The 24,901-nt window shown below is 47.4% G+C and overlaps 2 protein-coding genes across 10 annotated transcripts in view; both read right to left on the reverse strand.

Annotated features, from left to right (window-relative positions):
* Nucleotides 1–6,578, reverse strand: part of RAPGEF6 (Rap guanine nucleotide exchange factor 6) — a 133,860-nt gene extending 127,282 nt beyond the window's left edge. For 3 of the 6 annotated variants that reach the window (XR_012837794.1, XM_075766808.1, XM_075766805.1), the window contains exons 1-2: nt 6,135–6,572; nt 5,637–5,765 (exon numbers count right to left, since the gene is read on the reverse strand). Coding sequence is in view for 5 of the 6 variants with exons in the window: in XM_075766808.1 (XP_075622923.1) it covers nt 5,637–5,705 (69 nt within the window). In the remaining variant the exon portion in view is untranslated. Of the gene's footprint in view, nt 1–5,636; nt 5,766–6,134 lie in introns of all 6 variants that reach the window. The other 3 variants (XM_075766809.1, XM_075766807.1, XM_075766811.1) reach the window with 2 other exon arrangements.
* A 14,318-nt stretch (nt 6,579–20,896) lies between these two features.
* FNIP1 (folliculin interacting protein 1) overlaps nt 20,897–24,901 on the reverse strand; it is a 70,273-nt gene continuing 66,268 nt past the window's right edge. For all 4 annotated transcript variants that reach the window (XM_075766812.1, XM_075766813.1, XM_075766814.1 and 1 more), the window contains one exon: nt 20,897–24,192. In XM_075766812.1, coding sequence (XP_075622927.1) covers nt 24,114–24,192 — 79 coding nt within the window. In that variant the 3' untranslated portion in view covers nt 20,897–24,113. The remainder of the gene's footprint in view (nt 24,193–24,901) is intronic.

Consider the following 24,901-nt stretch of genomic DNA (forward strand, 5'->3'; position numbering starts at 1 on the left):
TGATAGAATATGATGTCAGGACTGGAGCGCATGCACTCTCAAGTCTTTCTCTAAAGCCACAGTTACTCAACATTTTTGCTAATAAAACAACTGATTTTTTTCAGTCATCCAGAAGGAAAATAAAACTGTATCTGTTGCCCTCATAAGGCCACTTATAAAGTATTCATAATGATATTACAAGGTTTTATGTTCTTGTAACTGTAAATAATAATTGTTGTGATACAAGTACTGAAAGGCAATCTGCATAAGGTACACAATGACCCAGCCAGGAATTTATTAGTAGTAAATTGCAGGCTTGTCAGTACACGTTCGCAATCACTTTGGTTATCACCCAGTGACAACCAATACATCGACTTTAAAGGTCTCTTCCAACTTCCAAGCACAGCCACGTGCAAAGATGGATCCAAGTCTCTGCTAGGTAAGGGATCAAAGTTACGTGGCACTGGTCAGTTCGTCTCTGATGTACAGTTTGGGGAGGCCCTGTGGCAGAGATACCGAAGCACAGAGCTACAGAACAACCTTGAGTATCTTACACCAGGTAACTGCTGGTCATCTTCAATTTGAGCTCCAGACCTCTTACTCACATGACAAAGTCCTAGAATATGCCAGCTATGAAAGAATATATCACTAACAAAAAAAAAGGGAATGAAAATGGAAGACAGAGCTTAGGTAATAGAAAATTATGGCAGGAGTCAGGTTTCCATCACTGCTCTTTCCCTGTTTTGGAGGCCCACATACTAACAGTAAGGCATTTTTATTAAATACAAACCAGCATCTGCAACTTCATTTAATATAAATTTCTTTTCGGCTTTAAGATAATTGCAAGCATCTAGATATTTGTAGTGATTCTACAATTCCAATTATGTTAAATGGCTATCCAAAACCAACACCATTGTTATATTAACACTGCTAAAAGCTCACTGCAAACTACAGAAACAATGGATTTTAACAAAGGCTAATCCCCTGTTTCACCTACTGAGTTTACAGAAAATTATTAAAAGGATGAAAACACCCACTTCAAAATACCAGTTATTTCTGGAAACAAGAAGCAGATGTTCTCCTCTGTTTGGCTCAGCTGTGCTACAGTACAAGAGTGCCTTTGTTATGCTGTCAGCAATAATTTATTTTAGTTATTACAGCCATTTTATAATGCCCATCAACGTACTATTTGTGCATGATTTAGATTCATGTGGACCTATTTCTCTATATATGCCGTCAAGAAGCATCACATACATACTCCAAATAGTAGACCCTGTTATAACACAATTGTGCAAATTAGGTTTTTTCTCTTTCCACTGTATTAATAAAAAGGGAACAGGAAGAGAAGGAGGAGTTAGTATTGCCAAATAAAGTTGAATTAACATTAATCAAGAATTACTGAAACAAGACATAGTACAAAGTTAGGAAAATACAAGAGCTTAGAGTATAAAAATAAACTCTACTCTTTGAAGTCCAATAAAGGCAAAGCTTTCTGAACCACGGAAAGGAAATACTGTCTAGAACAAAGTCATGAAGAAGTAAAAGGAGACTATGTTGGGAGAAGGACCCATTAAAAAGGGAAGAGCGCGTGCTCACAGGAGGGGGAAGAGAAAGAAAAAGGAACACAGTCATTTGCTATTTGTCCTATCAGCTACTGTGACCTTATCTGTGGTAGTCATTAAACCACTCCCCAAAAGACTAACATCACAGCCTTTGTATGGATCTGATAAGGAATTCTGGACCTCAAAAAATTAAACCTTTAATGAGAGAGCACACACGGGGGCATAAGCGTTCATCCTTCCCTCCTACTGCTTTGAACAAACAATTTCCTTCTATCAAAATAATCCCAAATTACTAATTTAGTATCCCCACCTGTGACACAAGAAACAGGCAGGATGATGTGTAAGACAAAGCTAAAACACTGCACAGAAGGACGTAATTCCCATATTCCCAACCTGCAAGAACTGCAGGATCTGCATGTATAAATACTCCCACATTTAACACCACACAGACATCAGCATAACCCTGGAAGACAAATGCATATATTAAAATATTAAACCAGTGTATGAAAACACAGAGTTTAAATATAGTGACTTTTTTTTTTTTTTTTAAAGTGATTATGTGTCCAACGACTGCAAAGGTTTCCTCTATTTGACAAGACAGTGTGCACAGAAGAGATGATTTGTTAGGAACATCTGTTATCGAAACTAACATCTGAGGGAACCCTTGCAAATTCTGCGCTTCCAGGCTGAACCTGAGAGACGGACAGACAGATTTCTAAACCCTGCCAGTACACGGTCACAGTCAATCTCTGTAACCAACGAGTCTTAAGTTTTACTGAAGTGGGACTCACATCCTAGAGTGGCAATCTGCCACGTACATGGGTAAATCCACGAGCAAACGTTTTGAAAGACTTTCCACAAGAAAGGCCAGCTTGCATCATGTATCTGTACAATTTTATGATGCACCAGGGCAGAAGGAAGAAAGAAAAGAACTCAAAAGATTTCCCAGGCTTGGGTAGTACCAAACAAAGTTTCTAGATGGAGTAACAGAACAGCAATTACATAAAAATGAATACACCGTTAAATGTTAGCTACAATCTCCCGGAGTTCATCAAAATAATCCCCCCCTCTGCGAAATAAATTAAAGATTTAATACATGAAGTATCTGAGCAACAACCACCAAAGAAAAAAAAAATCAAGTGTGTACATGTCTTATATGCATAACTTATACACTTTAACAATTAGCAAACATTGGAATGTTACCACAACAGTGAAAACTTGCCCTAACAGAGATTTAGCAAACAAAAATATTTGCAGCATCAAGAATTAAAATTTTTACTTGAGCAAGCCACCAAGATAATTCCGCGTAATAAGTAAATTATAAAAATATTCTAATATCTCCCTTCTTAGTTCTTTAGATCTTACAAATTAAAACATTTTGTCAAGAAAAAGTCCTAAAAGTCCAAATTGTACAGAAAATTGTAACACTCACAAGTAAAATTTGACATGTGGATTATTTATCTGTATTTTTCCAGAGACTGCTGTACAGATGATAGTTATGAAGCACCAGACCATGCTACTAATCAGTGCAGCCCCAACCGTATAATTTGTAATACCCAGGTAAACTGCTCATATAAACTGCAGGATCAGAAGTGGAGAGGAGGGCAGAGAAGGACTGAAAGCCATTGAAACTCATGTAGTCAAATGGCTTTGGCTCATCATCAAATACCAGTCATGGTTTGGGGAATTTTGGCGGGGTTTTTTTCCTGAATAAAAATGCAGTCAAAGTGCATGAGCAGCCCCACGCAGCTGATTTCACGTGGGAGGAGCTGATGATACCTTTCTACCAGAGTAGGAGGGGAGAAATGAAGCCAACTTTTTGTCTGTGCACAACTGGATACTTCAAGACAGGCGTCACCAGCTTGTACACCCCACACAGGGACACCCCAAACTGGGGTCTGACCCTAATGGCTGCACTAAGCAGGTCTCTACTTCCCTGACCTAAGTCTTGCAGCCTACAGAAGAAAGTTGACAAGTCAGGATGCTCAACACAATTAAAAAAAAAAAAAAAAAAAAAGCATAAATAAAAATTACATTGCAATTGTTTCCTCCGGTTCCCTTATCACCCTACATCCATCTGTCATCACATCTCAGAGCATATGTTTGGGAAATCTGACAGGAGGTTAGATTTTTTGCTTTCTGTCTGAACAGGTAATATAGATCCAGAAGGGAAATCCCAAGACAAACCATGCTACTGAAACAGGGAAGCGCTTTTCTTGAAATCAGGTTAGTTTCTGAATGCATATAAACAAAAGCACCCCAACAAAACAGAAGTGATTTGACTCTAATTATCCACTCAGCAACAGGCAACAAGAACAGAGGCCCCAATCCTGCCAAGTTTTAAGTACGTGTTTAACTTTAATCACGAGTACTCTCACTGCGCAGTGTCTCTAAATGTCTGCCAAAAAAGGGCCAGATTAACAAGGGAATTAAGAATATTTTTAATCATTTTAGAGGTGCTATTAGTTAGATTAGCAAAGATTAGATTTTTATTTTTTTCCACAACTGAGATACCTTGGCAAATTCAAACCTGCACACAACCCTGATGTCAGTCCCAATGGGAACCTACACAAATCCGCATGAACACACAAGCATGGTCCAGTGCTGTCGGACCTCATAATATCTGACAGTTTAACATTACAAGGTTAAGCAACATATTTGTTTTAAGGCATTTTTAGCCAAAATGAGGTGGAAATCCTAAAGAATTCCATGACAAGTGCTAGGGGGATAATTGAGGATGCCTTAAAAAAAAAAAAAAAAAAAAAAAGGACAAAAAGCCCTACACAGCTGTGAGACGTCAGTAGTACAAGCAGCAGCGGGCAGATGTTTCAGGCTAGGCCAGATTACCTCTTCCCCAAAGTCAAACCCATGACGAGCCAGTACGGTATGCTAGCTCATGAATGACACTTCTGTCATGAACCCACTTGCCCAACACTGCAAACCACACTGGCGAAGGAATTTTGCTAACTGAAGACTAGAGGTGAAGAGAAAGAAAGAAAGGTCTGAAGCAAGACGGGAGCAATAAAAAAAAATAAGAAAACGGAAAAAACAGAGAGACTGCCTCATTGTTAATTTAGGGAGCAGAGACGCAAGGAGGAATGTATCGGATATCCCAAGGCAAGCAAGGATTGGGGTGGAACATGTGGATTTCACTCACGAGACTGACTCGAAGGGGAATCGGGGTCCCTGTCCTGCTAGGATGTACCCTGCAGCAGTCTCTGCAGCAGTTTGCCCTGAGTAGCCTTTTGATAATTAACTTATAAGGAAGAGCAGGCAGGACATTTTGCTCTCCATGAAGTATCAAGGGAGAACAGATGTTTCCCCGTCTCAGTGGGACAAACTCACGAGCATATCATTTCCTACCACTAATTCTTGAGCACAAAAAAAAAAGAATCACAGTAAGGGAAACAAATAAAAAAAAAAAGGTAGGGTTAAGCAAACACACTCCAATCAGCCTTTCAATGAAATGTAAATACTATCAAACATATTTCATTATTAAATTAATGGTCCATGACATTACTATTCCCAAAAATACATGGCTGATTACAGACTAGCTTATGGATAAGGGACAGAGAAGGCAGTTAAATGGAAAATGTGTTTTACTGTAGCTAACCAGCCTCGCACATTTCTACACTCCCACTCACTGGAGAAACAACTCTATGAAGTCTGCAAAGCATAATTAGTTTGGTTTTGTTTAAATCTGCATCACTGTACAGGTAAGCAAAGTCTTTCAGTTGCTAACTTTTCCCAGAAGTTTTGCATCACTGAAATATGCATAATTCTACTTTTCAGTGATCTACCTCTTCTTCTTCCTACAGTTTGCCTGAAGTAGTTCATAAAGTGCCTTATGTCTATATCCAGCGTGTTACTGGATGTTTAAAACGCTGTTGGTCTCGAGAGGTCCAACTTTGGAAAGCAGAAATAAATAAATAATCAGACTCTACATAGAAGTTTGTGAGCACCAGCCTGGTCACGTGCAGCACGCAAACACCACGAACCACGCACCGGGCAGAAAGCCTGTTGGAATACAATTTTACGCAAAGAAAAAAATAAAAATGAAAAGACCCAGCAAGGAAGGAGTTGCAGCCCTCTTACCTCCGGAGTCCTTTCTGATGGTTTCTTTCGCAAAGCCTGTTTAATCTTGGGGTCCACAGGAGAGGTCATTCTATTACTCTGCTTCTCCAGGTCCGTAACTCCTCGAAAATAGCTGCCGGGGGGCGATGCCTCCAGGCGCGCAGGGAACACGAAACACAAAAACACAACGCGATCAGCCGAGGCTCCCCCGCCCGGGCTCCGCCGCCGCCCTCCCGCTCGGCACCGCCGGCACGGAGCGCGGCCCGGCCCCGCGGCCACGGGCGGCCCCTCTCGCCGCTGCCCCGTGGCGGGGCGGGGACGCGCCCCGAAACTTTCCCCGCGCCGGGGGCCCGGTGGGGGCCGGGGGAGGCCGCGCCACCTCGCACACCGCCGCGGGGCAGGCGGCGGGCCCGGGCGGGGAGGGGAGAAGAGAAGGCCGAGGCGGGAGAGGGGACCGGGGGCGCGGGGAGGGCAGGCCCCGGGCCGGGCGCGGTGCCCGGTGCCGGGCTGGCTGCTCACCAGGCGGGCGGCTCCTCCGCGGCGCTCGGGGCGCCTCCGGCTGCCGGCTCAGCAGCGGAGCGCGGGGCAGGTGGCGCCGGCTCCCGCCGCCGCCGCGTTCCCCCGGCGGCCGGCGCCGCTCCCCATCGCGCGGGCCCAGGCGGCGGCGCGGCCCCGCCGTGAGGAGAAGTCCGCGCGGACTGCGGGAAGTTACCGGCCGGAGCGGGACTCCCTGCGCCCGCCCGCTCACCCGCCCGCCCGCTCACCCGCGCGCTCGGCTCCTACGCCGGGGCCGCACAAAGCGACGCGGGCGGGTGAAAAGTTTCGCGACGCGGCGTCAGAGGCCTCTTCGCCTCGCCCCGCTCCCAGAGCCCGGTCCGCTCCTCGCCTCAGACCGCCAGCAGCCACCGCTGCCGCCCCGGCCCTCGGCCCGCTTCACCCACCGCACATCCCCCCCCCCAGACAGAAAAGCGAGACAGCGGGCTCTTTAACCCAGAGAATCAGCAAGAAGGGCGAGGGCGGGGCAGAAGGAACGGCGGGGCTGGAACAGACACTGCGCTCCGCCTGCGGTGGGGTGGGGAGAGGGCGGGGTCAAGGAGCAGCGCGGAGGGAAGGCTCGCGAGCGTTAGCAGGAGCTCGGCGCATGCGCGCTGGGGGCGCTGAGGGCGGCCGTGGGGAGGGCGGGGGGTCCCCGGGGCCGGGATGGGGCGGGAGGCCTTGGCGGCCCTGGCAGCGCGGAGCCCCGTGGGGTGGAGAAACCGGGGCGTAGGCGGGCCCGCGGCCAGTGGCAACCGGCAGCCGTTCGAGAGCGGCGCGGCGAGGGCCGGGTGTTACCGCGCGCTCCTCCCCTCAGGCAGCCGCACCCAGGGCACCCGCTGAGTTTCTCCTAAAAACACCTTCTGTTCCGCCTTGACAGCCGGAGTAACTCATCTTCTGCATTTACTGCAATTCGACATCAAATGGGGGACACTTCTCCCATTGGAGTTTCCACGGGCAGGGATAACTTTCTTGTCAGGATGCCAAACGTTAGCGTGTTGTTCCCTCACTGTTAACTCGCGTACCTCACGTGCGTTCCCACCTTTTTGTAGAATATTTCCCTCCTTGATTCTTGAACTACTAAAAGCGTGTGGCTTGGGGCCGGAGCTGTGGGGTTCACATTCCCAGGATGTGTGACCCTGTCCTTGCTTTGCCCCCCAAGGCCTCGCAGGTGAGGCGGCCAGCCTGCCACCGACCCGCCGGGTTCGGATCTCGGCCTGAGGTGAAAAGCAGCGGCACGGCTCGGAAGGCTGGCGGGGTTTTCACAGCACAAAGGACCCGCGTTTCCCGTGAGGCCGGGCCCTTGGGACACGAGGCCGCAGCCGTGTGTCAGCTGTGCCTCGGGAGGGTTCCCTCCTCACCCCGCATCCGATTCTGTACATTCATGAGATCAAAGCCGTGCAGGCACACAACTTGTGTTTGTCCTTTTTTCTCCTTCCTTCCTAATAAACAAGAGCGTTCTTGTTCCTTCCCTTTCTCCAGCTATTCCTTCCTCTTCTCTTTACCACTTGCCCTTTATGGCACAATTGTCTTTGTTGTACTGAAGGACTTTATTGACCATCCCAAGTTGTTTTATAATATTTCTAGTGTTTCCTTCAAAGAAAAATCTGAGGAAATTTGACATTTCCTCAACTGTAGGCTGCTTTGGTGCTGTGCCTAGTATCATCGCAGGGATGACAACAGTGGAACGGAGAGCCCCGATCTCAAAAGCAACTATTCTTACCATCACAAAGTCATTATGCTGTTACCGCTAGACAGACAGTACAAGGTGCTCTCAAAAATGATGCTCAGGTAAGGACACAGTTTCAGTCCCGTAAAGTCTATAAAGACTTTATTTATGTATTTTTTTACTTCATTTTGAACTTCCATGGTAAAAATTAACATCTCCAAATACCATGTCTATTATTGTTCCAAAGGTCAGAAGTTTGTACAAGTTATTTGTCAGAACACGTTATCCTTTTTCAGCTTCAGTACATGAAATATTATTTCCAGTTCTGTGGGAATCTTCTGAGATTCCCTGCCAGCAACCCAAATCGAAAAGCTGGAGATAAAAAGTTCTCCTGAGTAACTGAGGAGAAGCAAGTAGAAAAGAACCAAAGCATGAATCCTTCTTTATGAAGAGATTTTTTTTTTCTTATTTTTTCCTTCATGCTTGCTTTTCCTCCCCCAGAGATGTAATAGCAAAACAAGTAATTTATCAGCTCAGTTTATAGTTAAAGATCATGTAAAAGATTAGTCGATACTCCCCAAGTGTAGGTGGTTGGAAAAAAAACTTGATGGAAGACTAGACTAAAAACGTAACTGAAATCTGTGCTGTGACAGTTCTCATAGATCTGTAATAATTTAAATCCTAATCCCATTTTTTTTAGAAGGTAACCCATTCTACCACCTACTCTAGCTGTTCAGCATTCCTGCATCAAAATAACGCAGAAGTGGGCATTCGACATGGGAATAAAATCAGTAGCCCAAGAATTCCTTTTTCTTTAGCACACAAGTTCTCCCATTTATTGTGCATCAGCCACAGACACACATCGAGCAGTGAGGTAGGCAGAGGTACTCGACAGGAACCAGTGCTGCGATTCCAATCTAATTGCTCGGCTCAACTGGCCCGTGAAACAAGACTTTCCTCACTTCCAAAAATACCTGAATTTGAGTAAGTAATGGCTCTAATAGCTGCAATTATTCTGGGGACTATTTCAGCTGTCGGGTTTATTTTCCCAAATATCTGGAGAACAATGGAAACGAGTGTCATGATCCTAACTGCTTACTGGTGTTACAGCCTATGTCTCCACATGGTAAAGCCTACGTGGTTAAACACAATTAAGAAGCTTTCACAAGTGAGTAATTTCAGAGCTGGGATTAAAGGATGTGGCCAAGCAGGATGCCTATTGTCTGTGCAGAGGGGAAAATTTGCTTCCCTTTTGTCCGGATTGTAACACGCTGCCCAAATAAAGCATCGTTACTTACCTCGTAGTTTTTTATTCCTTGAAAAATAACAGTATCTGTAGTCCTACATATAAGAATCAAAGGTGTTTTGCTATTTATACAGATCGGTTGCAATCTCAGGAGATTAAATGTTTCTGCTTCAAAGATCCGTGAATTTGAGAACATCAGCTAAATTACGAAGTACATCTCCTCCTCCTGGTACATTCCCTCAATTGTTCTGGTTCACTGACACTCCCAAAGATGTCTTTTAATCTCACGCCTTTCACCACCATTGCACATCCCAGATTCTTCAGGGTAAAACTCAGCTTCCTCACCAGTCCCAGTGGGAGAGATAAACAAGCATCATACACCGAAATATTTTTTACTTGTATTTTTATGTATTCTATATATTTCTTGTTCCCGTAAGTTTTATTACAGCCTGGCAATTTCCTTCCTCTCGTTCTCCAATACGGCTGTTAGGCTATTGTTTTTGATCTTTTAACTTTGGAAAAAAATTCCCCTTCAGAGATTCATTCACATCATTGGCAACGGCTGCTAGCTAAGTATGTGGTTAACGCGCCGCAAGGAAGACATACAAACTAATTCTCTGCCTGACTAGAGGAAAACAGAATGTTCTGGGATCCCCGAATGGGAAGAATCTCTTCAGAGTGTTTTACCATATATGCTGATTCTGATGATTAACTTCCCGACTAGAACATGTTTGTGACAGTGCAGTAAAAGCATGTGAAATTGGGGAGGCAAAGGGATAATTAGTAATTTTGTGCAAGTGCACCTTATGCAGGAAAGTCGCATTTGTGCAAATGGCACAACACTGATCAGGTACCCAGATAAGAACATCGATCTCCTGTCTAAAACAGCACTTTCCAGCTCAAAATTTCCATTATGTTCCAGCAAATGTGAAATACCAAATCATTTTTGCAAAATCAAAAGTGAGAATGAAATGGCCATTTTTTATTGTACCACTAATTTTGCTCCTGCTGAGGCGAAGTTCCCCACTGTGCCTATTCCTAGAGCTTCAGTGCAAAGGATAACGGTAAAATGCAGAAATGCGGCATGAGAATTATGAGATCTTCATCTTCCTGCTCTATCATATTTTTTTTTAAACTAAACCCCCATCTCTTTTCTCCTCTTAAACTCAAGACTAGCATGGCTTTCCTTCCACGTACAGATTTTTCCTGAAGCCAGGTACACGTTAGCAATTACAGAGGTCATCGTGACAGTCAAACCCTTATTTTTCAGCTTTAATCAACAAGACTGAAACAAATGGGGGATACAACGCTTCATCTACTTGTGCTTTACATTCAGTGGCAATTTTCCTTGCTTTTCGTGTTCCCTGTCACACATCTTTGATGGTCTCTAATGTGCTGAGTGCTGGTGTGAATGTACTGTGAATACAGTGAGCCTTAAGATTGAAAGGTCTTAAGATTATATTAACATGCAAAGAGAGGGGGATGACAAGCCCCAGCTGCTCCCTGGAGCAGACTGAACCGTAGCTCCGGCGTGGAGAGATTAACCGTTTCCTACATCACAGCTCCTGCCTGAAGGGAACATCTCCTCTCGACTGAGGGCACTTTGTGGGATGTCCACAGGAAAGGCTTCATGGAGGACAGGTGGAAATTCTGAAATAACAAATATTTGATGCTTGAGGATGCTTAGTGGGCTAGGAACATCACACCCTGGCCATCATGTCAGGTAACGCCTGGCCAGTCGTGCACCAGACCGCTTCTGGAGTCCTGATTCCCAAGTTAGGAGCGATCTGCTAAAGCAAACAGTGAATTAGGTTATTTGCTGTTCATTTACTAAGGTTTCTGTGAAAACAAAGACGCGCATTGATACAGACTCCCTGAAAGTTGCCAGTGAGGACAGTAAAAGCCATTTATATTGAAACAGCACTGGCTGTCCCGTGACACTGACATGTATGTTCTCGTCTACCTCATTTCCCTTCCATGTCCAGATGTGAAAAGACATGTTTCAAGAAGGGCATTGCTCTCCCTCGCCGGCTGCTGTGTGGTGCGAAAGGTGAACTGAAGTGAGGAACGGCCGTCTGCCCGTCCCGCGCTTGCCGCTGAATTACCGAGCTCTGTCAAACGCGAGAGCGCGGGATCAGGAGTGAAAGGACTCCTGCCAAGTCACCAGAGCATCCAATCTGCCCCAGGCACGGTATGGTGCACAACATTACCAAAAGTGTCTGATGAAACAGAGTAAGAACTGACAAAACCATTCAAAATTGTTACAAAATACCATCTAAAATAGAGCCAGCTGGTTTGCTCAAAGCCAGAAGTTCTTGCCCCAAACAGACACGCAGTCCGCGATGGAACAGCTCCGTCTTTCTGTCTGAAACAGGCTCTTTTATCAAATGGGTCGTCTGTCTTCTGCCATTTCGTTTTTACTACGCACAACCTACAGCTATTTGATTCTAGCCTCAGCACTTTGTTGGCAAAAGCTAAAAGAGCATATGGACCTGTCTAGATATTGGAGGTATCCAGCAACAGTATACAGATGTCCAAGCTCTAGCCTGAAAAAACTCAAGGATGGGGGGGGGGGAACCTGCCCTGACAGGAGGCAATCTGGAGCGTAGCAACTACCCCATTTGCATCTGCTTTGTTGTTATAATCAGGTTAAAACTGCCACTGAAAGATTTTCTTCATTTGTCATAGGAAATCTCATGCCAAAAAACATTAGAAAGGGGAGTGTGGGTAAAAGAATGGGCTGGGCACAGATAAAGGCTTTGAAAAAAACCCAAAACCCAGAACATTTGCCATGGGAAACTCCCCACCAGTAATCTGGCATCAGTAACCAATTCAACATCTCTTATTCCAAACATTTAATGTCTCTTATTAATTTTTGGGGTCCACTTTAAGTTGTGCAACTATAAGTTGCAAAATGATTTCACAAACAGTGGGGATTTTGTGACTCTGATGTGTTATAACCCAGCGAGAACATGTAATGGTATTTGTATTTTTCTACTGAGTAGCTATTTTCAGAGGCAAAAAGCCAAACACTTGCATAACTCAATATTACCACCCTGTGTATCTATGACATTTGTAAGTGGACAACACTTTGGCTGACAATGTTGAGCTAGTAAAAGAACAGGGCATGCCTACGGAGAGCAGCCAGTTTAAATATGATAAAGATTAGAGTAAATAGGATTTCAGTCCTCCCCCTTTTTTAAGTAAATGGAGTAATTCTCTGAGCATGTGCAAAAATAATAAACAACCTCTTTGCTGCCAAATAACAGGCCAACAGTCTAGACTTTTTCTTAACTGGCAATCAACTAGATTAAGAAATTGTGAATAAACTCCTGACATGCTATTTCTCTGCTTTATGCAATCGACTGCATGCTACTTAATTGTGAAATCCTACGAGAACTATTACAGCATTTGAAACGACCGAGGCTGGGGAAGACTTGCGGTTCTTACCGTTCTCTTGGTGCTGGTGTCTGTGTCCGGGTACTTTGCAACCATGAGCGTTGCTGTGACAGACCAGCGCGACCACTCAGCCCGCATCACGTCAGCTTTTCACCGTACGCGTACATTTTGTACGTTTGTCCAAAAATACACGTCTGTCTGTTTGTGCTCCTGTTTGTATAAACTATAATTTGATCGTGAAGAAATGTTGCACGGTTTAGTAGACTCAGTTCAGGCCTGGGAGCCAGGAATGCTCGGTGAACTCATTGCAGAGTTATGTAGGCCAAAATTCCCTGTATCATCCTCTGGTTTTAGTCGCATTTCGACGCTGTCGGCCTGATTTTTGTGATGAAGAGAGTATAAACGGCTCCCGCTGACATGAGTGAGTTAGCAAGCGCTCAGCTCCTCCACACTGTTAAATTAGGTCCCCTCGCGTTGAAGCACTCGGTGTCAGAGGCGGTTGCTTTTATCATCTGTCTTCACACAATGACACCCATCCTTATTATTCCTTATGATCTGTTCTCCGGCTTTTAATGACCCTACAGAGCTAATGAGATGTTTAGTTCCCCCACCCAAGGACAACCATATGGATGAGATGATATCAGGCGGCTTCGCTGAAACCATTAAATCTCAGGCATGCAGAATATCCAGAAAGTTCCTGTTTTCAGCGTGTCAGTTTTAGTCTTCAAATGCAGAAGCGTACGGCATGCTCACGTGATATCAGCAGCGTAACAGAACAAACTGTCTTCTGCAGACAAAATCCTGCCTATTTTTAACTTTAAAAAGCTCTGCAGCTGATCCTTCGGTGTAGTTTTCCTCCCTTCCTCCCCTCCTTCAGAGGCCCCGGCCGCGGTAGCGTCACACCGTGGTTGCGCGTCGCGGCAGAGGTGACGGCAGGGGATGTCGTTCACAGCAGCGTCCCACAGCCCCTGCCGGCCTCTCCCCACAGCCCGGCAGCTCTCCCGCAGCAGACAGCTGAGATGCTCCTGCCGAGGGACCCCCAGACTGCCTTTTACCTTCCTGCAGCAAACAGCCAAGGCACCCGGGGCCGCCGGCCGTCTTTCCGCCGTTGCCGGGGAGGGACAGGAGAGCGGCCGCAGCAGAAGGGCCTGGCTAGGCACAGGACCGGCAGGTACAGCACCAGCGAGAGCCAGCGCATAGAGCTGGACTCCTCCCGGGAGACCTGCTCACCTCTCCTTTCGGCACACAGAATGGGGAGAGACCCTCACCGCAAACCCCGTCATCCCACCCCCAGGCTCTGCAGCGTCCCCTCGCAGGGATTTCACCCGGGAGGGAGGCTGTGAGTAGCGTACAGCAACTCCTGGAGCGTGCATGGGGTGGGGTGGGGGGTAAAAGTGAGGGGAGAGGGAAGTGATACTCCATCCCGTGCTTGTCACGTAGATGATTGTACTGGTTCGGTTTTAAATGCTAAAAGAGCAAGCGTTCGCGGTCTTCCTTGGATGAAAGGAAGCATTGTGCGTGGAACACAGGAAGAGTTTCCTTTATTGTAACTTGCAGAGAGCAAAGGAAATAAAAGCAGAACAGCAGCTAGATGAAGGTCAGATGATTGTATGAATCATACGGTGATGCAAGTTATCGAGTGCGCGGCTCAGTGCACCACCCAATAAAACCAGATGCCACCTAAGTACACAAATATCACTCACCTACAATCACTTACCCCACGTGGAAGTCGTTTCTCTTGCTCAGAGCAGAACAGGCTGCTTTTATTTGGTTTCTCACCATGATACTGTGAATTTAAAAATCAGGAAAAGATCTGTCAGGTAGGACAACGGTGACGATACTGAGGCAGAAACAATTTCTTTAGATTTTTAAGCATGTCATTCCACCTAGGTGAAAGTTGAGATGAAGCATTGCCCGGTCCGAAATACCAAAGAAGTGATGGAGGCTGCTGTCAGGGTCTCGGCAGAGCTGTGTTCGCTGTTGCCATTAGAAGGGGGAACGCGAGGAAATTCATGCAGAGCGCTGCCTGGCCCCTGGGAAGCACGCTGGCTTCCAGAAACACCGTGACACCACAATCTTGTCAAGGAAATATTATTTTTAATAACTGCGTAGGAAATGACTGCGCAACTCGATCCAGCAAACTTTGACTTTTCTGGAAAGCTGAACGGGGCTTGCTGCGTTTTGACACGTCGCGGATAAGCTGCCCGCCACGTGCCCTGGCTCCCCTCGATGCCGTGAGGAGTACTCGCAGTGCCGTACCAGCACGCTAAAAGCCATGGCTGGTACCAGCAGATACCTCAGCATCTGAACTTTTCAAACTGTTTTAGTGACAAATATTTTTCTGAGAGCTTTGGCCAGTGGGCAGATTCTTTCCCTAGAAGTCTGCATTGCATTTAAACGGTTGGGTTTCGTTGCTGTCTTTACCCAAGGCAGAAGTGCCTTTGCAGCAGAAGTGCTTTCTTTTATATAAACAATTGCCGTAGCAGTTGCTATTTCGTGAACTGCTAGTTGAGCCCGTCTCCAGGAGATATGACAACTGTGCTGCACTTTTAAAAGAAGGTACCAAGAGAAGTGGAAACATTTTGCAGCCATGCAGTTAAGGAGACCTCGAGGTAGCAGGAACCGCCGCAGAGTTTTTTCCAGGTGCGGTCTGAAAGAAGGATGCGCGCACACACGGTAAAGAATCTGCAGCCAAAGCCAGCAGGAAGAGCGTTACAGTAGGAAACTAGGAGAGCAGAGCGCGGCAGAAGCCTGTGCCCAGGATGGGAATCACCAGCAGCTGCACAGGCATCTCCTGGGGTCTGGCCAGCCGCCGGCACGGGCAGACGGTGAGTGGAGACGGGTGCCAGAGACCCCACAAACGGGACGGCGTGGTGCACAGCCCCCGGCCGGGGTGGCCCAGCAGCTGGAACTGCCGGTAACACCGTGGGCAAGGCGGGGGTTACGCTCCTGTTGGCCAAAGGATTCAGCGCGACCGCCACGTGCTCCAGCGAGGATGCTCAGCTGCCTCTTTAGTCGACAGTCTGAACAGGAAATAGCGCAAATTAATTAGAAATGCTTAATCAGCTCTCATGCTTTGAATGTGAGCGATGAAGGCAGAGGACAGACACTGCTGCTGGCAGACATTTCCTCTAAAACTGCCCCCGTTGTACGCGTTCTGAAAAAGAGGGAATTCACCCCGTATTTCTGAGACCGACGACTTGCCCTGGCCGAAACCGCGGTTAAGGATTATTTTCACCCTAAAAACGGGAGTCTGAATTCATGGCTGCGAGAGGCTGCCAGGAGCAGCGGGGGTTCTCACCAGCCCAGGACAGGGCCCTCGGTTTTAATACTACATCGGTTCAAGCCTACAGTTCTTAAAATTCTGTATCCGTTTCCATGGGAAGGGCCTGCTTTTCACTAACCTATAATTTAAGAAATGATTCGCAGATTTAAACTGTATTTTGAAAAATAAATTTGCCTCCAGGCTGATGGCTCTTACAGCCTGAGCAGCTTCAGAACAATGTCATGTGAAATGACAGAGATCAAGACCTTTATTTAAACTGTTGGAGCTGTACAAGAAAAACAAGCTTGGAGAATAAAGCGCACGATCATTAATTATTGCAGCACAAGCAACACAGCTGTAATTATCTTGTTCGCCGAGAATGTCTCCCGCAAATTTTATCAGTCGTATTGTTAATACGTGCAAACAGGAGCCCTTATTCTTTCTGCTTTTTCAGTAGTGATCAAAATTAGATAAGATTTCTAGTTACAGCTGCTATTAATAAATCTACTCCTTGAAAATTTGGTAGTTAATTTCTTAGGATTCAGTGCACTCAATAAGCTATTGAAAAATATAATTGCTCGTGGCTGTAATTTCGAAGTAATTATAGAAGAATTGCTGAATGTCATCTTTTCAAATGCATCGAAGTTCTCCAAAGTGAAAAGCATCTCTGGCAGGAAAATCAAGCGCACAAACCCATTTGTACCCTCTTCCCAAAAGCCACCGTTTATAAACGCCTTTGTAGCGTAACGACCCTTCGCAACCCCCACGGCAGAGCCTTTGAAGGGGGGTGTCTGCGGCGGAGAGGTCCCGCCGGTGCTCCGGTATCGGCGCCGGGAGCCGACCAGGTCTCGCCGGCATCACCCCTGCACGGGCTCCGTGCGCTCTCACCGCTGCTTTCTGTGCTGGCTCCGGGCCGCTTCTAAACCACTTTTCTATTGGTGACATCAGTGGAAACGTTCTAGAAATTCATTCTATTAGCCAAGGAAACTAAACAAATACGCCTTTAGGAAATAAGATGCTCAGGTCTCAAGGAAATGCTCTCACTCGTCTTTCTCAGTCCGACGACGTGCGCTTCCATGAGAAACACCGGTTTCATCTTCTGTGCCACTGACGGAAAACATTTGTTTTCCATTAACAGCTGGGACAAACTCCACCTTCAGCTCTCCCGCCCGGCCCCAGCGATGCCACGAGCGAGGCATACGTGTGTCCCAGAGCTGCGGCTGCAGCCCGTCCCACTCGAGAAGGAAATAACGACGGGAGCAGCCCTGCATCTCACTGATCGCAATTACCCAACACAGCGGAGCCCCGCGGGACGTCGCCGCAGCTCCCCGCTCCTTCGCAGCGGTTTTCCTTAAAAAAAAAAGCTGGGTCTGTCCCACCAGAAGCGCTGAAACTCACGCTAAGGAGTTAACGAAGAAGAAAAAGCAAATTCCAGATTAAACAGACGCTCTGGTTACGGCGGTTAGAAACTGGGCAGCAAGAGCAGCCAAAGGCGCAGTGGTCAGACGAAGTTCCTCTCTCTCAGCGGTTTAGAAAGCGCAGGATAGATGAAATCTTGAAACAGAAAAATACCAACATTGAACAATGTCTTTATGGGCTAAAACCAGGCGGGCCCAGGGACGGCCCTGGGCGTCTGCGGCAGCGCGGGGCTCCCCCGGTCCTGGGCTCCCCGGCACGTGAGCCGTGAGCTGCGTCGGAGGAAGCGGCTCCCTCTCGTTCACGCAAGGTTCTGATTTTGCAATGGGAAAAGATGAGCCAGGGCAGGACATTTCCCTCCTGCCACCCCCACCCCAAGATAATAAAAGTCAGAGGCTTTCTCTTGGTCTGTAACTTCATTTCTGAGAAGACGCATGTACAGGGAAACCATCACCAAAGGAGCCGGGTTGCAGGTCCTTAAGGAAAACGACAGCAAACAGTGAGTCCGAAGGTGTTTGGAGAGCGAGGGGGGGATCACCCCGGACCCCCACCAGCACCCAGACCGGGCCTGGCTGGGGATGGGGCGCGGGCAGAGCAGCTGCGTCACAAGAGACAGGCATCCGCTTATCTGCTGTGCCGCTTGGAAATCCGGGACCGACCCACGGCCCAAAGACTTCCCTTGGGATGCTGCGATAAGGACCTGCCGGCGGGTCCAGGCTGCCTCATCGGTGCCAAACGGCAGCGGAGCCACGCCACGCTTCCCAGCTCTGCCCAGGAGTCGCCGCGGTTCCTCGCCCTGGGTGGTTCGAGCACCCCAACGGCTGGGCAGGTCGTGCTGCAAGGCTCCAGCGCAGAGCTCAGGTAGAACTCTGGCCTTGGAGCAGCAGCGAGCGTCTGCGGCACGGCCGGAGCGCCCCAGCCCCCGCGTGAAGCAGCCACACGGCCGAGCTCGCCCACGAACCACCGGGGTCGGTTATTCAGCCCCGCGCCCACCGCAGCCGGGACCGTGGGACTCCCATGGGGCCGACCTGCCCACGAGCTGCCCTGCCCGCAGAGCGGCCGCGATGGGCATTGCTCAAACCCGCTGCGGCTCTGAGCAACCGGCACCGGGCAGGGGAAGTGACCACGCGCTGGCGTTACGCTGACGAACATCAGTGCCACAGCTCGGGGAAGGAGCCCGCGTCACCGTGCTGTGGCTCCGAGCTCACGCAGGAGATACGATCTCCGCACAGGGCCCCCCTCCGCCGGCAGTGCGGGAGGTGCTGCGATGTTCCTCAGGTAGCGTTTCCTTCAGCACTAACGTCTCAAACCACAGGACCAGCTACTTACTGTCATCTGTCTTCTACACCTTCTTCTACTGTGCAGTAATTAGCAGGGATTGGCATTAAGAGCTCTCCGTGCCCCGTTGCGGCTGGCTCTCCGGGGCACAGCTGACAGCGGGAGCTCAGGCGGTGCCTTCCCGCCCCCGGAGCAGATGTCTTCGGCTCCAGCTGGGAACAAACAGCTGGAGCAGGCAGAGGTTTAGAAATCAAATTCTGCCGCTGTACAAATATTTTTGGTAATGAAAATAAACAAAGACATGGGAGTAACGTGCTTCCTCCTGCTACTAGGCTTCCTAGGAGGGGACAGGCTCCACGAGAGCAGAGGACCCGCACAAGACCCGAGCAGGTGATGGCTCGCACGAAGCTGTTTGTTTCCAGAGGCCACGTAACGTGTCCAGCCTCGCAGGGAAAGCCGGTGGCAGCGGGCCCTTGCGGGGAGGAGAGCCACAGCACCTCTCCCACGCACGACCCCTCGTGCCGGCTCCTCAGTCTGTTCCCGTGGGGATCCACAGCTCCGTGGGAAGCTCCGTGTCGGGGCAGGACCTCACGCCGCCGTACTGTGGTGCTGAGCTGCATGGCCTGCAGTGACGCCGACAGAACCGGCACGCTGCAGCTGAAACCTGGAGGAAATATATTTAAAACAGTTTTTCTGTTGGTGGCACTAAGCCGCACAGAAAATAATCTCCTCTTCTGCAGACCCCCTGGGAGTCACGCAGGGGATGAAAGACGCTGTGGGACTTGGATGCCTCTGGCTTGCTTGCCTGCCTTTGCCTAGACAAAAAGGAATTAGCTTTCCCTTTTGTTTCAGGGAAATTAAGGGAATTACAGAAAAGGAGTAGCAATATGTACAAAATACTGGCTAGCAAGTGCTATACCCCGATCTAGCTGAAAAGTTAAAAAGGAAATCAATTCTGGGCATTAACGTCAGCGTTTTCTGGATGCCGCAGTGATTATACTGTTGAATTTACTGCTAACACAGCAGCAGTGCATAAGCCTGCATCACCAGGACACACAAGCGTGCGTCACCAGGACCCCAGAGCGGAGCCTCCTGCCTCCCCTGCGGCTCAGCTGAGGCTGAGCATCTCCTGCGGCAGACGCTGCTGGAGCCCGGGCTGGGTGCTGCCTGCTGCACCCCTCCAGCGCTGCTGTGGGATCGCAGCCTCTGCCTTCTGAATCCGTCACGGCAGAGGAACACCAGGCCAGCCAATAAACCCCCTGTTACAATTATTAAAAGGCAATTAATTTTCTTTCGATCACTTTTACATTGCCCCACCCACACGGAGCATTGAGTTATTTGCTATCGTGCTACTCTGGACACGCACTCTGAGCGCTTCCTTCTTTCCCTGCTCGTAGGGAAAGCTCACGTGGTGTTACAGGACCAGTTTAGACACCCGCGAGTGCTGCTACGGCTTCACTCCTCCTCGAGGTGAAAAAACCCCAACCCAACCTTGGGTAGCACGTATCTTTTTACGAGAGGGCACGTGGCAGGTGCGAGTGGAAACCCTGGAAAGCTCCAGCCCCCCATCCCGTCTCACTGTGCCGCCCGTCGGGTCCGCGGAGCTCCTGCCCAGCAGGACAGGGCCCGGGGCCACCAACCTCTGCTCCTGCCCCAGCTCGTCCCCGTCCCAGACCTCACGCAGGGTGAGGGCACCGGGGAAGGTGTGTGCCAGGAAAGAAAGCCATGAGCAAGCTTATCAAAAACAGGGGATGCAGCTACTTCAGGGAAAGGTCTCCATCCTTTGTGGATTATTTATTCCCTTTTCAGGAATTTGGGACCTGTATTAATCTGAACACTCTACGAGCCGTTGCACGTACACTCTGCGACTTCTTCGCAAGTTAATTCTGTTTCCTTTTGTACAATTACTACTTCACTTTTCTTAACAGCACCATTATCGTAATTTTATTACCATTAATAAAACCTTACGAGGACTTTTCAATAACCTTAATTCCTGTGCAGCAGCCCAGAAAAGGGATTGGAACAGGGCAGACGGGCACAAATACAGGAACGTTTAGGAGAGGAATTACCAACACTTGACTGGCGACAAGCGGCTCCGCAGGTAAATCTGGGAAGGGACGTACAGCCCAGCGCACGGACCACGGCTTCACGGATACGCTGCTTCTCCTCGTGCAGAGTCAGGCAGCAGCACGGACGCTCAGGATCACCCCCCCGGCCTTACCACTGCTTGTGCGGGGCCAAGGACGCCACAACTGACGAGACAGCAAGCGCAAACACAAATTCCTGTTTGAAATGACTAATTCCTTAAGAGACCCCAAATTAAATGGCTGTGGCACCTCCGAGTACTGGGAGGCGTGCCCCAAAAGGGATGTCTGGTAGGAGACGGACAGATGTCAAGCTCAAGGGTTAGTTTATACACTCGCCAACGCTCTCATGCTACAGGTATGACAAAGGGACACAAAAGGTACCAAAAGTAAATTGACATACTGTATTTATTGCACAAATTTCCCCTAAAATTGGGAATGGTTATTATAATACAAGTGCACATCTTGGGAAATATATACAAAAACAGAAGAGATAACAAGTATGTACATTTTACCCAGCATTTTACAAGTACCACCATCTAAATAATTTAGAGAAAGCAAAAAATTGTCATAAAACGTTTATAATAACTAATAGGGAAAACATACTCAAGGTGTAAAATCCTTTCTTTTAAATATTTTTTGTTCTTAGCAGCCCAGTGTTCGCCAATCGCAACGAAGACAAATTTGCTAATTTGTGTGCCTAGTACACGTAGTTTTCAACCAGAAAATTAAGACATGTTAATGAAGATTGGTAATAGTGGAAAAAAGAAATCAAACATTAGTTTTCCATTCACATAAAACAATCGCAATATACTTTTTAAAAGTCGATGCTATAGTTCTGTAAAAGATCCCTTTTTGTATTATTTAACAAACAGACATACGTACCACATTGTTCACGTACCCTAAAAGTTAACTTACAGAGTGACTTCCCATCACACGAGGGTTTTGGTTGGGTTTTGACCACAATACTGCTCAGGAGGGTGCTGCCGCGCCGAGAGCCGCTGCTCGGACCCGGGAGCTCTGTAGGGACCAGCACCGGCGGGCACGTGAGGAAGAAGCTGCATCTGTGGCTGCTTCGTCCGGGATTGCCCAAACACATCGTTACGACGACGTGAAGGGGTTGCGTTGGGCAGAAGACAGCAGAGAAGGATGCCACTGAACCGCCGCCGTGCTCACCTTCTGAAGTTAATACTAATTTCAAGCTGTGCAAGGGCCTTTCCTGAAGGTGAAATCCGTTTCAGAACGATACCAACAATTCCCTAATCATGAGTAAGTGGAGGACAAGATGGTATTTTCCTGTACGGACGCATTAAGAGCGCAGTCCTGGGAGGTGTCGAGGTGACGGTGCCGTGGACGGCTCCGCAGACAGAACAGAGCCTCCGCGGAAGCAAGGGCAGGATGCGTCCTCGGCGTTCCTCAGCCGGGACTGCAACGCCACAGCACCTGGTGGCACAAACATCCTCAGGGTACAACTGCAAATCTATGTACAACGTTCAGAATTGTAACTATTGGCTATATAACGTATCGTAGCAAAGAGTTAAAAAGTCATATTCTGAGCTCAATCCTATATTTCATTAAAAATGTGTTTACGCAACTGGGCCCCTATGTTTTGTGCTCATTCCGAAAGCCAGATGAATATAATTGTGCAGTGAAGAAAGGACATTTGAAGAATAGGGGAGAAACGTATCCTTAGATCGGATCTTAAACCCAAGTTTCTTCCTCGCAGCAGTCAGCATTCAATTTTATATACAGAAGAGTTTCAAATGACACTGCCTCTATTCACGGTTGGTTTACTTACTACCGTAGACTCAGTCCCACGCGGGAAGGGGTGTGGGTTTGCCATGTCGCTCTTCCCTCGAACGCAGTCTTAGAAGTTACAGATTTTAAATATTACTGAAAAACCACTCCGGGTGAAAACCTGGCCCCAGCGAAGGAAGGGAGGAGAGTTTTGTCGACAGTTGTGGGGCAGGGATCTCTCCTATTGTTTTCAAGTTTATCAAATGGTTAAAATAGATTTGTATTTAAAATAACTCTGCAAAAAACAATAGCAGGCGTGCTATACTATTGAAAAGATTATTACAGAATGACGTATTTATAGAACTGTTTATAGAGTTTAGCGACCAAGTGAACACGTATCTCCTACTGCGGATAATCCACGAATTTCAATATACTGAATGCAACAGATGAAAACAGAACCTAAAAATCAGCAACATTAATTGGCTGCCAGGACAAACACGCAAAGAAAAGCCTATAATGAAGTGTCCAGTTAAACTGAGGTAGTAGAGCCTTTGAAAACACAATCCACCTACCACTGTATATTTACATTACTTACACCAGATTGGGTCCATCAGCTATTCATACAACTATTGTATATACAATGACAAAACAGTGATGGCTGAGTAGAGGAGAAATGCTGAGAATAAAATAAACAACATTTCCTGCTGGTAATTACACAAGTGAGTAGAAAAGGGATTAGAGTTGTCTGCATCAAGGGTCTATTTCTCAAAAAATAATTTTGATATTACTACACTATGGTGTAATCAATGTTCATTTTTTTGTAGAATGGTTTTAAAAAATATATCAATTAGTTACCTGAGCAATTAAGGGTAATAGTGTATTCGGTTTTTCCCCAATGCTTTGGTACAATTATTTCTAGTTCCTTGTTTCAATAGCTGACTGACTGCTGTAAAAAGAATAGGATGTTGCAAGAACATTATAGACCATAAAAAAGTTAGAGGTAATAGTCATGTCATTCTGGGGAGCCCGTGGGGAAATTTCAGCCAGCATTTGCTTTAGATTTGTTTTTTTTAACATTTTGATTACGTTGTGGAAGAAAAGCATCACTTAGTATAAAGCAACATTTAAACATTATAAACATTTAATACTGGTTACAACATCTGGCCAAGAAAGAGAGAATCTCCCTCGCTAGTTTGTCTGTTGGCCGCCTCCTCCCTCCTCCCTGTCCGTACCCCCCTGCTATTCCCTCTCCCCAGGAGAAAGATCATAAATAAATTTTGGAGCTGAGCATCATTAATAAGCTTTTTACAAAACAAAACAAACCCCCCACCCCCCCCCCGTTCTTCCTCTGGGAAGTGTCCAGAATTTGACTATGACATGAAAAAAGTAGAAGTTGTTTACAAATCATTGCAGCTTGAGAGTTACAGATCTTAACGAGATCCTAATCAGCAGAAGCCAGTCTGAAGACAGCTGCTGCATTCTCCTGTTAAGTCTATAATTGGCAATAGCATCATATATTTCTCAAAGCAGTTCTTCCTCACGTTCTCCAATATAAATTACAGTTAGCCATTGTGGCAGAAACCAATAAAAAATGCCAATCTTCAGCTTTTGCTAAAATCTTTGCTTTTCTGTGGTTGAAATCTCGGGCTTACTCATTTTTCTTTTTTCCTTTCTTTATCCTTTTTTATAAATGACCAAGTGGGAGAGGAAAAGCCTCCAACTATGTGCATAACGGGCAGTCATATATGGAGGTGCTGCAGCTCAACGAGCAGTCTGGTTTTGTTGCTTCAAAGAGAAAGGAGCCAGAACAAGTTGTCTTCCACTTTGTTTCCAGAGAGGAAAAAAGTCAACATCTATGGCCTCTGGCATTTTAAAGTAGTATCTGCGCAACATACGGAGAGTGAGTGCTTGCTACAGCTGCCAGTAAAGGGAGGTCGCTGGATTCAATCCTAAAAGGAAGCAGAAGAGTCATATTTAACCTAACCCGAAACGTAGCTGGGCCAAACACGTGTGTTAGTCACATTGCCTGCTCCAGCCCCAGTGTTTGTGCTGCGCGTGTACACAGCTCCGAGCAGCGGGACATTCTTCAAGTAAAACTGAAGCCGATCGCGCTTCTCTCCTCGCACAGCACCACCAGCTGGGTTACACACTCCAGCCACCAGATTGTTTCTAACATCCCTTCCAGACGCGCCCGCCCGCGCTGACGAGCGACAGCTCTGCACTGCCAATGCTGCCTTAGCTCCTGCCTGCCTGGGTTTTGGGTTTTGGTTTTTTTCCACAGGGCCAACAAACTGGTGAGACAGCAGATGGAGGGAGGAAAAACTGCAGATTCCTTCCTACCCTCAAAGTAAAGGGAGCAACGGTTGGGGGACAAAATGCCAGAGCAGGGGACTAGGCTAAACTACTTCTGCAGCTACCAGGGAAGCCCTGGCACCGTCCTGCAGCTCATCCCGCTGCAGCTGCTGCCCCATCTCCAGCTCCACACGTGCTCAATGTGCCTTCCTGCTCACCCTGTACTCCTCTGCATAAAAAAATATTCAGAGCCTTCCTATAAACACCCCCTAAATAGCTTCTCTGCTGTGCCCCACACCCACAGAGAGGCATTATGCGCCTTCCATGACACAGAGGGTGTTTTCTGCCATGTAAGGGAAGTCAACC

Source organism: Balearica regulorum, chromosome 14, assembly GCF_011004875.1.
Source record: "Balearica regulorum gibbericeps isolate bBalReg1 chromosome 14, bBalReg1.pri, whole genome shotgun sequence".
Lineage (NCBI taxonomy): Eukaryota > Metazoa > Chordata > Aves > Gruiformes > Gruidae > Balearica > Balearica regulorum.